The following is a 16,621-nucleotide window of genomic DNA, read 5'->3' as shown; positions in this document are numbered from 1 at the left end:
CTCCGAGCCATCAACCCAGAGCCCGACATGGGGCTCGAACTCACGGACCGCGAGATGGTGACCTGGCTGAAGTCGGACGCCCAACCGACTGAGCCACCCAGGCGCCCCAGATGCATCATTTTCTTTATTAAAGAGTATGAAAGGAAGTGAATGTTTAATTTTGCCATCTATTGAAGTTTTTCTACATGAGGTTTTTCTCTTTTAACCTGTATGTATGCTGAATTATATTAAAGAATTATTGTTCTTGAACCCTCCTTGCATTCCTAGAACAATATTTGACTAGTAACACTTCTGAATTCACTCAGCAACTATTTGACAGATCTCTAAGTCTCTAAAAGAAGAAAAAGGTGAAAAGAAAATGTGACCAAAATAGCAACTGGTATCTAAAGAAAAAAAGAAGATGGGGCACCTGGGTGGCTTAGTCGGTTGAATATCCAGCTCTTGATTTCAGGTTCATATCATGATCCCAGGGTCATGGGATTGAGTCCCACATCAGGCTCCACACTGAGCGGAGAGCCTGCTTAAGATTCTCCCTCTCCCTCTCCCTCTCCCTGCTTCTCTATCAAGAAGGAAAGGAAAAGAAAAGAAAAAAGCAAGGAAGCATAATAAGTAATGTAAAAGAACATGGCATATGTAAGATGAAACATAAGTTATCAGTAATAAATATGAAGATTAAACTAAATCTGACTTAAGGTAATCTCAGATGGGGGTGGGGGGATTCATTGTGGCTCAGTTAAGTAACTTCAGCTCAGGTCATGATCTCACAGTTCATTAGTTCTCGCCCCTCATTGGGCTTGTGCTGACAGTGCAGAGCCTGCTTGGGATTCTCTCTTCTGTTTCTGCCCCTCCCCCACTTGTGCACGTGCTCTATCTCAAAATAAATAAAACTAAAAAAAGAAAGTAATCTTAGATGGTGAGAATTTTTAATTAAATCACCTAAAGCTATCAATTTATGAGAGGCTAAAAATTCAAAAGCTGAAAATAATAAATACAAAGATGTAACAAATATGGGGGAATATAAACAAAAAAATTACAAGATTTTTTTTTCTTGTTTTGTCCAGTGAACATGTATTGTTCAAAAGGTAGTTCTGTGTAGGTTTCTCCTCAGTTCATATAGATAGGACTTGTTATCTTTCATACTGTCTAACGTAACGCAAGTCTCTGTCTTCCGGTTTTCTGTGGTTACACTCTTCCCAATAGGAGCCTCTCTCTTTAAGTCAGTCCTATCTCTTGTTAAAACCTATTAATCTACTGTAGTACAGTCAGATGCACAATTTGGATACAAAAAGTTCCTCCCTTTCCTTCTACAACATTAATATCCAGCTGGAGATTAATCTTAGAGAAGACTGAATTGCTTTGCAGAGATCTGATTTCTTTAACTTTCTTCAGTGCCTGTAAATTCATGCCACTAGAACTCCCTGTTGCTGAGTGTATATTTTGAAAAGGTTTTTGGCTCCGTTTCCATACACTTCTACATCTTCTGGAACTTCCTGTCAGCAGCCATAGACCCCTCCCTTATCTGATTTGCTGTTCTCTATCAGTGTTCTTTTTCTCTCCCACCTTTCCTTCTTTTCCTTCCACCTTTATTTTTCTTTCTTGCTTTTGAGCAACTAGATCAGTTTCTTTTGGTGGTAACCAAATATTTGGTTTGGTTTTGCTACCTGGTATTTTTGGTGTGGTATGTGGCAAAATCACCTGAAAGCTGACCAAAGGAAATAAAAATTTTAAACTTCGAGACACTATTGGGATAACAATGGCTTTAACTATAAATAAGCTGCGTATAATTTCTAAGCAATAGACCATAGGCCTTATTTAAAAAATTTTCACATAGCTGTAAAAGTGAAATTTTGTTTCTCTCTTACCCAACTATAAAATATAAATAAAGCCCATTTCTTTTCTTGTTCTAAGCATTACCATCTCATTTGGTAATGAGAGTATCAGAAACTGTATCAATAGTTTTAGTAAGTATTTAAAATTTACAAAAGGCCACATCCTCTGAGCTACTAACCCGACATTTAGATATGTGATAGATTTTCTTTTACTGTGATAACATTATTTTCCTCATATTCCCAGTGCCTAAGAGAGTGCCTAATATATCACAAGCATCAAATTTTCTCTGAGACTAACCTGGAGGTTACATATGTAACTTCATTAAGAAATTGAAATTTTGTTTGACAAAAAAGATTTTTTTTTTCCTTGAAATTCATGTTTAAGGGTTCCAATAAACCTTAAATTTTTTCTTTAATATTTCATTTCCTCAGCATCGTAAGTATGTAATCTGATTCTGCCTTCTTTTAGCAATCTAGAGTGATACCATTTTTGCCTTGGTTAGAGATCACAATATAAAAGTGGTTGGTATCCAGCTTGTCAGAAGTGCATTTGAGAAAAGTGTTACTTAAGGAAAGAGTGCTGAATGGTCATTTGCTTCGTCCACTCTGTGTATTCTGAGTGGTTTCTGTGAAGGTTACTTTCTTGGGAAATACAGTGTGCACACTGCATCTCAAAACAAATAGATAATTTAAAAAACCCAGATTGTTCTGTTTGAGAAACCATCAAGGACATTGCTCCTATGTCATTTAGTGTCCCCTTAAATTTTTACCATGAGAAAACCCTTAAGAATTTGTGTCAGAAAAAAAAAAAAAATGGTTTCCCTAACAGATTAGTAGAATACTTCTTTTCTGATTGTAAAGATCTTTTCTTTTTTTCTGTTTTTACTACTGGGAAACTCAATAGCACTTTTTGATACAGCAAATCATGATAGCATCTCTCTAAGGTCTTCCTAAATAGGTCTTATAAACAGATTCTGTGCTGAAAAAAGACTGGATTTGAACAGAAAATAGAGATAAAACCTTTGGCAAGCACCAGTTTTATATGTGTGCTAAGCCAGACCCAGTGAGCCCCTTTTAATTTCATTTATTTTTCTCTTGACTAGAAAACGTTGTGTGATGTGATCCTTATGGTCCAGGAAAGAAAGATACCTGCTCATCGAGTTGTTCTCGCAGCAGCCAGTCATTTTTTCAACTTAATGTTCACGAGTAAGTATCTTAAAGTAATAAAATATGTTATTTTTTTCCATGAGAATGACTTAGAGTCTAAATTAAAATATCTTTCCAGTACCTGGGTGGCTCAGGCAGTTAAGTGTCCAACTCAGTTTCGGCTCAGGTCATGATATCTAGGTTTCATGAGTTCAAGCCCCACTTGGGGCTCTGTACTGATGGTGCAAAGTCTGCTTGGGATATTCTCTCTCTCTCTCAAAATAAACTTAAAATGTTTTTTAAAAGAAGAAAATATCTTTCTAAAGCCCTTAAGATATTAAGGCCATAAAACATTGAAGAGATTGGAAAGGGGTTATGATGATGTTTGATCAAAAGAAAAATGTCCTTTCACTAGCACTAGAGGCCCAAAGGAGATGCAGTTTCTAGTTGAACAATTGTCATTGTTCTCATAGATTGGCTCCAGCTATATCAGATGTAGTTTTGCTCACAGCAATTTAGAAGAGTGCCACTAAGTCATTTTAGGAGTTGGGGAAATACTAAATCTAGTTTTATGTATCTCTGTTTACTTGGCCCTTTTGGTTTTTTTAAAGAAGTACACTAATCCACTAATTTCTTACCTTATTTTAAGACACATCTCAAGTGTGGAGAATTAATTTGCATTTGTTATAGGAATGTTGGGCTTCCTGGGATCTTTATTAACAGAGAGCTCTCTGTCCTGTTATTCTTCTCCACATTTAACATGGCCCGGAATGATGTGCTCCTCAGTTAACCTGGTGATAGTAGTCATGTCATTTATATTCCTTTTCATTTTAGCTAACATGCTTGAATCAAAGTCCTTTGAAGTTGAACTCAAAGATGCTGAACCTGACATTATTGAACAACTTGTGGAATTTGCTTATACTGCCAGGTAAGTTAAGAAGGATCATTTCTGTTGTGGAGGAGTAAGGTTGGGATCTACTATGGCAGAGCATTATCGTGACAAATTGATGTGCTCTAAATTCTTCAACAGGAAAAACCATAAGGATGGGGAAGTTTGAGGAGCTTATGCCATACATACTCATGCAAGCAAGGACCGAAAAGTTTAATTTTTTGTTTAATTTCAGGAGCTAGTAGGATACATTTTACAAAGCATTATTTAAGTAATAAAAAATTATAGGAAATTAAATTCACTTTAACTTCTTTGCAGAATTTCTGTGAATAGCAACAACGTTCAGTCTTTGTTAGATGCAGCAAACCAGTACCAGATTGAACCTGTGAAGAAAATGTGTGTTGATTTTTTGAAAGAACAAGTTGATGCTTCAAATTGTCTTGGTAAGAAGTCATATTCCTATTTAAAATAAAAAACAAAACAAACTTTAATGTGCATTTTAATAAAGGAAAAAAAAAGTGTCATTCTAAGTGTCCTCATTTAATTTTAAAGACATTGTCCACTAGAAAATACACTTAAAATACATTTTAAGAGACATTTAGGGAGATGCCTATTAACCCGGGCAGGAACAAGCCCATTAAAATTTCCAAAATATAAAATAGCTTTAATAATGAGTTTTTGTGTATCTAGAACAAAAAGTAAGGATTGCGTCTGGTGATGGTGTGGTATGTCATAAACATGAATGTTTACCTTTGTTGCAGTACTTACGATTGGTCTGTCATAGATGAGAAAACAGGTTTGTGTATATTACCTGAGGTCTTAAAGCTAGTATGTGGAGGAGCTGGAGTTGGAATTCAAGTCCTCTTGTTCTTAACTACTGTCCCATGTTGCCTGTCCACATTATTAAATACGTTATTGTATACTAGAACACTTAAAAATCCTAGACTATAAATTAAGATACTAAGTAAGAGACTGCTATAGCACTCTATTTTATTTTTTTAAGTCTTTATTTATTTTTGAGAGAGAGGTCATTTGCAAGCAGGAGAGGGGCAGAGAGAAATCCCAAGCAGTCTCCATGCTGTCAGCGCAGAGCCTGATGCGGGCTCAAACTCACGAACCATGAGATCATGACCTGCACTGAAACCAAGAGCCAGACAGACGCTTAATCGACTGAGCCATCCAGGTGCCCCAGCACTCTATTTTAAAGCCATTAATAAAGTATTTTATATTTCATGTCAGGAAAAGCAGAAATAGTTGATCAGAGTTTTCCAAGGTGTGATATGGTATGCTTTCCACTGTGAAATAGTCTTTAGTGGCACATAAATGAACATCCAGGTCTTTGTAGTTGTATTTTCTTACCCTTGCTGTGATTCAGAGGGGAAAAGAATCAGGGTAGGAGTCCTAGGAAGGCAGGGAGGAGAGGAAAGCTGAATCAAGGACAACCAATACAAAGATTTTTGACATATGAGAGAAGATGAGGGGTGCTGACAAGCCAACAGCTGGGCAAAGGGCTCCTGGAGATACATGAGAAGTTTGCAAGCCTTCTCTTTCCCCGTTTTTCTAGGCTCCCCTCTAGTAATGAACTAGACGGTTCATTACTCCATCTGTCACACACCCCTACTGTGAACGCAGAGCAAAAGATCTTTGTAGGCAGGTAAATAGGAAGCAGAATAAATTTTAGGGAGGGATAAAAGGCAGGCAAAGGGGATGGGAATGAGTTTGTGGCTGGTATCCAAAAAAGGAAATGGACCAAATGGAACAGGACAGGTAATAGCTATGCAGGTGAATATACTGGTGGAATTTATTTTAAAGGTGGTTGTAGGTCACAAACGAAAAGACCCATATATTAGGAAATAAAAGGCCAGTCTCTAATCTCATCTGTGCAGCAGAGACACTCTGGAATGAGTCCCTCTATTTCTCTGGGCCATAGTTTGGGGCTCCATTCATCAATAAAATTTATATTCTGAGATTTTACTTATTTCCCCTTATATAAATATGTAGTCTCACAAAATTTATTATAAAAAGAATTCAAAGGAGTTTTTGGAAGATGATGGCTTAAGTACTTCTCCTTAACTCCCTGGCACTCTAAACTTCCAACCAGGTGATTCAACTAGAAAGAAAAACAGCCAGAGTAGGGAGTGGATATGGTGGAACCTGGAGCAAGTTTGTGCTAATCTCATTTTAGGCTTTGGGCTTCTGAGGAGACCACTTGGGAGTGTTACTTCTGGATGCCTTCTGGATCATTGTTTTCAATCGAGGAAGGATGGTGTAGCAGCCTAGAAGGGAGCCTGATTCTCTAAGCCGGGGTAAAGATACTGGCCCGTCCAGTTGAGCCAAGTGCAGCTACTCTCAGTACCCAAGGGAACTGCTGCAGCCTGCATTCTTTTTAGCCCTGGGGTGGCTCTCCCTGTGAACTGATTAGAGAACTCCTTTGTTCTCTGCTGCCCCAGAGATCCCAACAAGCAGACTTCCATGAATTCTAAAGGCACCCATAGTATCTGATGAAAGTGGGCAAAGATATCATACCAGGTTAAAGGAAACCTGCTAGTTCGAGGACAGAAATCAAGCTAAACAGCCAAAATGAATGGCTCCTGTAGAAATTTTCATTTAAGAAATGGAGGAGACCTTAAATAGAAAGGAAAGCCATGATTTTCCATAAAATTCAATTGAATTGAAAAACAGAATGGATATTCCTAAAAATCAACCTAAAGAAAATAAAACAGAGAAAACTGCCTTATGATAACACAAAAATGCAAAGAAATGGAAATCATTAGTGAAAAACATAAAAGACCTGAAAGGAAGATACGGGACACTGATGTGAAGTAGGGATTCCACAAGGAACAAGTGGAGGAAAAGTGATATCAAAGAAATCGTAAAAGAAAACTTATTTGAGACTTAAAAAACTTGAACTTTCACACTTACACCAAGTACCAGACCTGATGGAGTGAGATTTTCCTCTCCTAAACATATCCTAGTGATATTTTTTCACCTCCAAAATCAAGAGAGAACTTTTTTTTTTTAATGTATGTTTATTTTGAGAAAGAGAGTGAGCACGAGTGGGGGAGGAGCAGAGAGAGAATCCCAAGCAGGCTCCATGCTGTCAGTGCAGAGCCTGATTGGGGCTCAGTCTCACCAACCGTGAGATCATGACCTGAGCCAAAAGTTGGACGCTTAACCAACTGAGCGCCCTGGGTGCCCCAAGAAAACCGTTTGACGTGATAAAAATGTTCTGGCACTAGATAGTGGTGATGGTGACACAACATGGTGAATGCACTAAATCACTAATGGTAAGTTTTATGTTGCATGTATTGTATCTTAATTTTTAAAAATATAATAAAAAGAATTTATAAGTTTTTAGAAAGGGTATGTATGATAGGTTACCAGAAATTGGTCACAAATTCTTTTCATCCTTGTATGTATACCCCTTATATATGTGACTATAGCTCTTCCATCAAGAAGTGGAGTCTTTTTCCCCTTGTAATCTAAGGTTGGCCATGTGGCTTGCTTTAGCCCATGGGACATTTGCAAATGTGACATGAGCAAAAGCTTAAACAAATGTGCTTTGGGGCTTGCCCTAGTTTGCTGCTGGGGACTCTTCTGCCATCATGAAAAGAAAATTAGAGACCATTTGGGACACAGATGAGTTATACTAGCTGATGTCCCCTTCACCAACCAGCTTGCGTATTACCAAGTATGTGAATGAGGCCAATCTAGACTACACAGTCCCCACTAAGCAACCAGCTGGCTGTAAACCAGCCCAGGTCAAAAGAACCACCCACTTGACCCATAGAAGTGCATTGTTATTTTGAGCCACTAAGTTTTGGTGGTGTTTTTCCTGCATCAACAGATAATTAACATAAAAGTTTACTTAGAAAAGAAGGAGAATCTGAATGACATTAATTTTTTACCTGCAACAGGAAGTTAGAAGACCACAGCATTAGATATGCAAATCGTAGAGAAAAAAAGAATTACATTTAAAAACATTGTTCAGGGGCGCCTGGGTGGCGCAGTCGGTTAAGCGTCCGACTTCAGCCAGGTCACGATCTCGCGGTCCGTGAATTCGAGCCCCACGTCAGGCTCTGGGATGATGGCTCGGAGCCTGGAGCCTGTTTCCGATTCTGTGTCTCCCTCTCTCTCTGCCCCTCCCCCGTTCATGCTCTGTCTCTCTCTGTCCCAAAAATAAATTTAAAAAAGGTTGAAAAAAGAAAAAAAAAATTAAAAAAAAAAATAAAAACATTGTTCATTTGAGATATTGCAAAGACACAATGTATAATCCACCTGGAGCCTTCTGAGAAAAGTATTGGGGGAACTACTACAGCAAAGTATGGTAAAGATCTCAAGATAGGGATATGCTGCATCAGCTTCCTTAATTGCAAGCAAAATAAACTGACTTTGCTAGTTTAAACAGAAAAGGAATTTATTGAAAGCTTTTGAGTAACTCAGAATTGGCTGGCTCAGCTCAGTTGGTGAAGCATGCAACTCTTGATCTTGGGGCTGTGAGTTCAAGCCCCAAGTGTGGCGTGAAGTTTACTTAAAATAAAAAATTAAATACACAAAATTGCATAGAAATCTCAAATCAAGCTTAGTAAAAGTCTGAATTTGAACAACACAAACTTGTTTAGGTAGATATCACAGAGTGTTTTACTCAGTAATCAGAGAACACATACAGTTTTCAGACACCTCTGGAATGTTTACAAATACTGATCAGCAGCCACAGAAAATCTGGAGCACCTAAAAGAGAAGAGACACAGTCTACATCCACTGATTACAGTGCAATAAAGCTGTGAACCTCAAAAGGAAAGCTGTTTCCTCCCACTCCATTCTGAACACTAGATATTTAATTGAGAAATTTAGGAAAATATTTTTAAAGAGGTGTTAATGAACTTACAGGCCAAATAGAAATATATGACAATATATACAGAAAAAAAACAACCCAAACCTTTAGAATGTGACCAAAGTGTTCCTTTAAAAAAAAACTTTTTTTTTAATGTTTAGTTTTGAGAGAGAGTGCATATGCAGGAGGGGCAGAAAGGGAGAGGGATACTGAGGATCCAAAGGAGGCTCTGCACTGACAGCAGAGAGCCCGATGAGGGGCTCAAACCCACAAACCATGAGATCGTGACCTGAGGTGAAGTCAGATGCTTAACCGACTGAGCCACCCAGACACCCCAGTGACCAAAGTATTTCTTAGAAGAGAATTTGTAGTCTTAAAATATTTTCCAAATAAATGCATTTATTTTTATCTTTCCTTGACTGAGTATTCTACTCAAAGAGATAGGAAAAAACTTTAAACACCTAATGAAAGTAGAAGAAAATCTCTTTCAAAGCAAAATTAATAAAATGGAAAAAAGAACACTAATAGACTGTAGACTTGGCCAGGGAAACAAAAGCTAATTATTTCAAAAAATGGTATAAAATAGTAAACAAGTCTAATCAAGAGGGAAAGATCATAGAACAAACAACAAGAATTAGAAAAGGTCAAAGAAACAACATCAAGATATGAACACAAAAGAGAAATAGTCAAAATTGTCTTTAAAAGTTGAAAACCCAGAAATAGAAATGTTGAAAAGGTAAAGATTTGTTCCCAACGAATGCTCCAGGTTTGATGGTTTTATGTGTTAATTCTACCAAGCTTTCAAGCAATAGATTAATTCTGTATTACTTAAATCCAGTGGACATGGATAGAAAACTTTACAGCTCATTCTACAAGGGTAGGATTATTGAGGTGCCAGGATTGGACAGATAACACACACACGCACATATGTGATTTTAGTTTCACTTAGGAACAATGATTTATGGGGCCTGTGGGTGGCTCAGTCGGGTAAGCATCTGATTTAGGCCCAGGTAATGATCTCACGATTCATGAGTTCAAGCCCTGCATCGGGCTCTGTGCTGACAGCTCGCGGACGGAGCCTGCTTCGGATTCTGTCTCCCTTTCTCTTGGCCCTTCCCCCACTCGCACTCTCTCGCTCGCTCTCTCTCCAAAATAAACGTTTAAAAAAAGTTTTTTAACAATGATTTATTTTAAATTCTTTAAAAATAGAAAATTGAATCCGTCAATGAATATATTTTTAAAAATAATACTTGGGGCGCCTGGGTGGCGCAGTCGGTTAAGCGTCCGACTTCAGCCAGGTCATGATCTTGAGGTCCGTGAGTTCGAGCCCCGCGTCGGGCTCTGGGCTGATGGCTCAGAGCCTGGAGCCTGTTTCCGATTCTGTGTCTCCCTCTCTCTCTGCCCCTCGCCCGTTCATGCTCTGTCTCTCTCTGTCCCAAAAAAAAATAAACGTTGAAAAAAAAAATAATAATACTTTACCAAAAAAAAAAATAATAATATTGTAATACTTTACCACCCTGGTGTGAGATGTTGACAATGGAAGAGATTATTTATGTATAAAACAAGTATATGGGAACCCTGTGGTTTCTACTAAATTTTGTTGTGAACCTACAACTGCTGTGGAAATTAAAGTTTGTTAATTAAAACAATAATACTTTGTGACCCAGTAGGGTTGACTTCAGAAATGTCAGAATGATTGAATGCTTAAGAATCTAACATAATTTGGGGCGCCTGGGTGGCACAGTCGGTTAAGCGTCCGACTGCAGCCAGGTCACGATCTCGCGGTCCGTGAGTTCGAGCCCCGCGTCGGGCTCTGGGCTGATGGCTCAGAGCCTGGAGCCTGTTTCCGATTCTGTGTTTCCCTCTCTCTCTGCCTCTCCCCCTGCTCATGCTCTGTCTCTCTCTGTCCCAAAAATAAATAAACGTTGGAAAAAAAAAAAAAAGAATCTAACATAATTTAATATACTACCAAGCTATAGGAAAAAAATAAATTTTATAATCATAGCAACAGATACTGAAGGCACTTTTATATTTCCATTACCCATTCCTGATTAAAAAAAAAAAAAAAAAAAAACTCTTGCACTAGAAATAGAATATCTAATTAACCTGTGTCTGAAACCAATAGCAAATATTCTTTACATGGAAAGATGCTACTATTCAACTTTTGCTGGAGATGTCCATTAATGCAATCAGTGAAGACAAAATAAGGTAACAGTAAAAGCTTCCTTATCAGGCATAATCAGAACATTAATTGGTTGTCTAATTTAAAATGTCATTAAAACAGTGGTTAAATAAGAGAGGCTCTGCTGTAAAGGTGTTTAATGTAGTATGTAAGTATACCAATCTTCCAGTCTTTGTGAGGCCCAAACCTAGTCTCTCAGTATTGATCCATGTCATGTCTTAAATAAATCACACCAATAATATATATATATATATATATATATATTTTTTTTTTTTTTTTTTTTTTTAGTTTCCTTGAAATGAATTGAGAACTTAGTCTGAGTATAGAATCCCCTTAGAATTTTGCAGTGTTTTTTCATATCTCACCAGTTGTCTTGGTCATATGCCTAATCTGAGCTTTTCTCAAGTTTGTCTGAAATCTGAAGATTAGTTTTCATAGAAACAACTTTCTTTTCACATTCATATTTTATTGAAAAGCATGATATTTAATTGGGTTGCATAAATACAGAAAATTCGACTGCCAGAAATTAGTTAATAAACAAATATTGGTTCTTGGTGAAGATACCCTCTCTCTGTTGGGAGCATAGATACAAGCTATAGCAGACTGCTCACCATGAGCATCTAGCATGCCATGGCATTGGTTGGTATTAGATAATAGCAGTTAATCTGACAAGTTCATTACCAGGCATCAGTTATGAGAACCTCTGTGATATAAATGTGAAAGTATCAAAACTCATTATCTTAAGGCAACATGAGTTGAAACAGAAAATCAAAAATAATGAACTGAAAAATATTCAACCCCTGACTTTGAAGGGGGGCCTGCAACAAAATCACACACAATAATCAGTGGATTTATTTAGAAGGGGGATTGGCCAACTTTTTCTGTAAAGGGCCAGATAGTTAAATATTTTAGACTTTGTATGCCATGCACATGTCACACATGGTCCTTGACACTTCTTTTCCCTCTCCCTCTGCCCCACTTTTTTTTTTTTTTTATGACCCTTTAAAACCATGAAAAATGTTTTTAGCTGCTGACCAGCTGGTTGTGGGCTGGATTTAGCTCATGGACAGTACTTTACAGATTCCTGAAACAGAACATTAATAGCCAATTGGGGAGACACTCCCTCTCAAACAAAAATATAGAATAGCTAGGAAAAGGCTGAATGGGAAATGTATGAGGGTTTATATAAAGAAATCTGTGTTAATTATATTGAAAATCATAAGAAATCTGAGTAAATGGAGATACATGTCATGCTCCTCTTGTGTTGTGGAACAGTCCCCACAGTAATCCAGAAATGCACTGCAGTCCTAAGTAAAATTATACCAGGATTTTTTACAGTAGAATGTTACAAGCTTATTTTTAAATTTATTTGCAAGAGAAAAATGTTTAACAGTAGCCAACAAAAATTTGAGAAAACATTGAAGGGGCTTCTACAAAGTATCAATATTGGCCATACTTAATTCAGCATAGCATAGGCATAGGAATAAACCAGTAGAACAGAGAAGGATCCAGATTTGTTAAATTCACTCAGCCTCATTTTTTTGTTTTCAATGTATGTTTGGGGATTTTTTTAAGTGATTTTCTATTCATTTATTTTCTTCTATGTTTAGGTATAAGTGTGCTAGCAGAGTGTCTGGACTGTCCTGAATTGAAAGCAACTGCAGATGACTTTATTCATCAGCATTTTACTGAAGTTTATAAAACTGATGAATTTCTGCAACTTGATGTTAAGCGAGTTACACATCTCCTCAACCAGGACACTCTGACTGTGAGGGCAGAGGACCAGGTGACTAAATTGTCTTCTCAGTTTTTTCTTAGTAAAATATCTTTTCTGATTTCTTATGTTTCATGTTTGGATACATGACAAGGAAAAGAATCATAGTAGGAGAGAATGTGTTCTTTACATTAAACAGTATTCCAACGTCTTTTTCATAGGAAAAGTAAGTCTTGCGTGCTTGTAAGGCTTGCTCTTTGAGAGAGAGACCATTTGGTAGAAATAAAGCTATTGGGTACCATGGTAGGAAGAACAGTGCTTCCCCCCAAGGATATCCACATCCTAATTGTCAGAACCTGTTGTGAATATGTTACCTTACATGGCGGTAGGACTTTGCAGATGTGGTTAAAGATCTTTGAGATGGAGAGATTATCCAGGTGGGCCCAGTGTAATCTCAAGCGTCCTTAAATGTGGAAGAGGGAGGCAGAAGAGTCAGTGTCAGTGTGATGCAATTTGAGAAAGACTTGGCTGGATATTGCTGGCTTTGAAGATGGAAGAAGAGGCCGCAAGCCAACGAATGCAGGAGGAGGCTGCTGGATTCTGAAAAAGGCAAGGAGATGCTTTCTCCTCTAGAACCTTCAGGCATCCCCGCTGACACATGGATTTTGACCCATTGTGACCTATTTTGGATTCAACCTCCATAACTGTCAGATTAAACTGCCGGAGGTGTAAGCTGGGTGCAGGCATTTGCAGGACTAACACTTAGAAATGCAGTCATTCAATTATTCCCTGTTTTCAGTCCCACATCCTTCTCTGTATTTTATTTAATTTGTTAAATCAGCAGTAGCAAACTAATAGAAGTACTGTAGGATCATATGCTTTGAGTTACTTTTGTTCTCCAGATAAAAGATTAGCACTGGGCCATTTTTGTCCAGTCTTCTTCATGGCCCAGCGTATTATATTAGTCTACAAGTTGACAGGTTGGACCTGGAAGACCTGACTAAGGAAAAACAAACAAACAAAAATCTTAGTTCTGTGACCCATGACTAAAATTAACTGACTTATATGCATTATGGAAAGGGAATTAAAAACGTAACTAGTCTGAAGAAACCTGGCAAACATTATCTACAGATTATTATTATATCAAGCCTGATGAGCACTATTTATAGGATAATACCGTCAGTGATAAGTCACGTTGATATGCATGGCACCTCCGTAGTCTTCCTCCCAAAACACAGTGCTCCTAGTCTAATCACAAGAAAAACCTCAGACAAACCCAAATTGAGAGACATTTTACAAAATACCTTACCAGAACTCACGACTGTCAAAGTCATCAGAAACAAGGAAAGTCAGCAAAACTGTTAGTCCTTAAGACCCTAGGTGACATAATGAGTAAATGTGATGTGCTCTCCTTTATGGGATTATGGGACAGAGAAAAAAATTAGATCAAAAACTAAAGAAGTTTTTTTGGAAATACGGACTTTAGTTAATAATGGATCGTTAGCTGTGATAAAAGTATCATACTAATGTAACATTTTAACAGCTGGGTGCAGGGTATATCGGAACTTTGTGTGCTATCTTTGTAGTTTTTCTGTAAATCTAAAACTTCTCCAAAATTAAGAGTTTTTTTTCTAAAAAAAAAAAAATAGACCAATTCCCATTAAAAATTAATTCATATGGAGGTCAGAACTTAGGCCATATTAACACCAATCCCAAATTAACTAATTTAAGTAACTCAAATGTGGCAGGTGTGTTTTCAGTGTGTCTGAACTAGTGATTTGTGGGGACACCTGACTGGCTCAGTCATTAGAACATGTGACTCTTGATCTCATGGCTATGAGCTCAAGCTGCATGGTGGGCATGGAACCAGTATAAAACTAACAATAACAATAAAAAACTAGTGATTCATAAATCAGGTTGTGTTGATGAACTTGGACAGGTAAATACTACAGTATTATTTTGAAAAAAATTCTTATATAATCTGTAATGTATTTTTTAAACATAGAATTCTTATAAAGTTTCTGGAATGTAGATAAGTCTGTCAGTTCACAATTCAGGAATATCATACTGAAATAAAATCATAGATGAACTTCATTTCTCTCGGGATGGACATCCTCTTAGGAAATTAAAGTATTTCCGTGATACCAAGTAAACATATATTGACACTATCATTGACCAGTAGATTTATTTCAGTAGAAATGTACATCACAGCTCCTTCTGAAAAAAGGTTATATTTTGTTTCAAAAAATAAGTTCAATATCCTCCCTGTCATTACATCATATAGTAGTAATTCTAAAAAATATATTACTGACAAGAATCATTAGAGCAGTGTGTAAGCTGTTCTAAAGCACAGGCAAGTGTTGGGGAATGAAAGAAAATGTCTGATAAAATATTGGGAATAAGTGGTTGCGTCTTTATGAGATCCTCCCCTGACCTTCAGTGTGAGAGTAAACATAGGTAATTGGAAATGTTTCTGCCTTCTAAGAACTTTACTGTGCTGTTTTTCCCCCCTTAGGTTTATGATGCTGCTGTCAGATGGCTGAAATATGATGAACCTAATCGCCAGCCATTTATGGTCGATATCCTTGCTAAAGTCAGGTTTCCTCTTATATCAAAGAATTTCTTAAGTAAAACAGTACAAGCTGAACCACTTATTCAAGACAATCCTGAATGCCTTAAGATGGTGATAAGTAAGTTGCCTTAATACCCATTTATAACCTGATCCTGTAGGCAGTTTCTCATGGGCTTAAAACCCTTTAGAATGGATCAGACTCCATTCAAGACTTAGCTCTTTAATTCTTTTTTTTTTTTTTAAGTTTGTTTGTTTGTTTGTTTATTGAGAGAGAGAGGGAGGGATTGAGAATGTCCAAGCAGGCTCTGAGCTGAGAGCACAGAGTCCAATGTGGAGCTCGAACCCACACACTGTGCTGAAACCAAGAGTCAGACACTTAACTGATCTAGCCACCCAGGTGCCCCAAGACTTACCTTTTTTAGATTAATAAGCCACTGGGGTTCTTAGCTGTCTACCTGGAGGACACTTAGCCCCAGCCCTCATTTTATAGGAATGCGTATGATAGAAGGTAAAAATTACTTACGCCTTGTCTCCTTTTGTGTATAATAGCTTTCATGTACTTTGTGCCTAGTGTTTCCTTTTTATTTTACTCAGCCAAATAATATACTGTGATCACTTTTTTTTTTCCTTTTTGACCAGCCAACAACTGCCATATTTTGTCATTTACTTAGTTTTTCTTGGCTTGCAGGCTAAGTCCCAACCCCTCTGTAAAATGCTACTTAATAAAATTGTACAATTAAACAATCTGTTGCTTTTATTTCTTGTAAACATCCTTCATAGAGCCTTCTACGTATTCCAGTGTGGACTATATGCACTCTAACCCTGAGACACTCTTCTTGTCCTGGAACTTCCCTTCTCTGCCATCCTGGGATGTCCTTTCACGCCTCTCCTTTGTTATATCCACTGCCTTCCCGGACCTCAGGTCTTCCCCTTTTTTAATTCTCCCTGTTGAATGGAATGTATCCCATAACAGGTTCCTGAGAAAGAGTATGTCATCAGTAAATATTAGGAGACTTGGTGAATCTCCTGTATTTATTTACCATAAAGTGTTGAAGGATAGTAAAACTGGGTATATAGAATTAAGTTGAAAATCATTTTAGAAAATTCAAGTTAGAATTTTGAAGGCATTGCTCCATTAACTAGCTGCCAGTGTTGTTTTTCAGAAATCTGATGCCAGTCTGATCCTTTTATTTTTTATTCCTCTTTGTAATTTTTTTGTAATATCCCTGATGTTTTGGAGGTTCACAATAATGTAACTTTGTGTTTTGTCTTTTGTTTTTTTAGTAATCATGTTGGACATTGTCTTTTCAATCACAAATTTCTCATTTCTCTGTTACTGGTATTGTGATTCTTCAGTACAACTCTTATCTCTGCTTCTCTGATCTGTCTTCCAGGAGACAGCCTTAATTTTTCTATCATCACTTTTATTTCAGCTATTATTTTTAATTTCTGTGA

The 16,621-nt window shown here is 37.3% G+C and overlaps 1 protein-coding gene and 1 long non-coding RNA gene across 7 annotated transcripts in view; one reads left to right on the top strand and one right to left on the bottom strand.

Annotated features, from left to right (window-relative positions):
- KLHL7 (kelch like family member 7) overlaps positions 1–16,621 on the top strand; it is a 69,524-nt gene that overhangs the window by 17,871 nt on the left and 35,032 nt on the right. For 5 of the 6 annotated variants that reach the window (XM_015080514.3, XM_015080490.3, XM_015080499.3 and 2 more), the window contains 5 exons: positions 2,933–3,035; positions 3,810–3,903; positions 4,183–4,307; positions 12,491–12,666; positions 15,110–15,284. In XM_015080514.3, the coding sequence (XP_014936000.1) occupies positions 2,957–3,035; positions 3,810–3,903; positions 4,183–4,307; positions 12,491–12,666; positions 15,110–15,284 (649 nt within the window). In that variant the 5' untranslated portion in view covers positions 2,933–2,956. Of the gene's footprint in view, positions 1–2,932; positions 3,036–3,809; positions 3,904–4,182; positions 4,308–5,103; positions 8,026–12,490; positions 12,667–15,109; positions 15,285–16,621 lie in introns of those variants that run through there. The other variant, XM_027075120.2, reaches the window with a different exon arrangement.
- LOC128314769 (uncharacterized) overlaps positions 12,634–16,621 on the bottom strand; it is a 45,769-nt gene continuing 41,781 nt past the window's right edge. The window contains exon 4 of the long non-coding RNA XR_008296801.1: positions 12,634–13,594. This is a non-coding gene — a long non-coding RNA (uncharacterized LOC128314769). The remainder of the gene's footprint in view (positions 13,595–16,621) is intronic.

This window comes from Acinonyx jubatus, chromosome A2 (assembly GCF_027475565.1).
Source record: "Acinonyx jubatus isolate Ajub_Pintada_27869175 chromosome A2, VMU_Ajub_asm_v1.0, whole genome shotgun sequence".
NCBI lineage: Eukaryota > Metazoa > Chordata > Mammalia > Carnivora > Felidae > Acinonyx > Acinonyx jubatus.
This window is presented reverse-complemented; position numbering and strand designations above follow the sequence as displayed.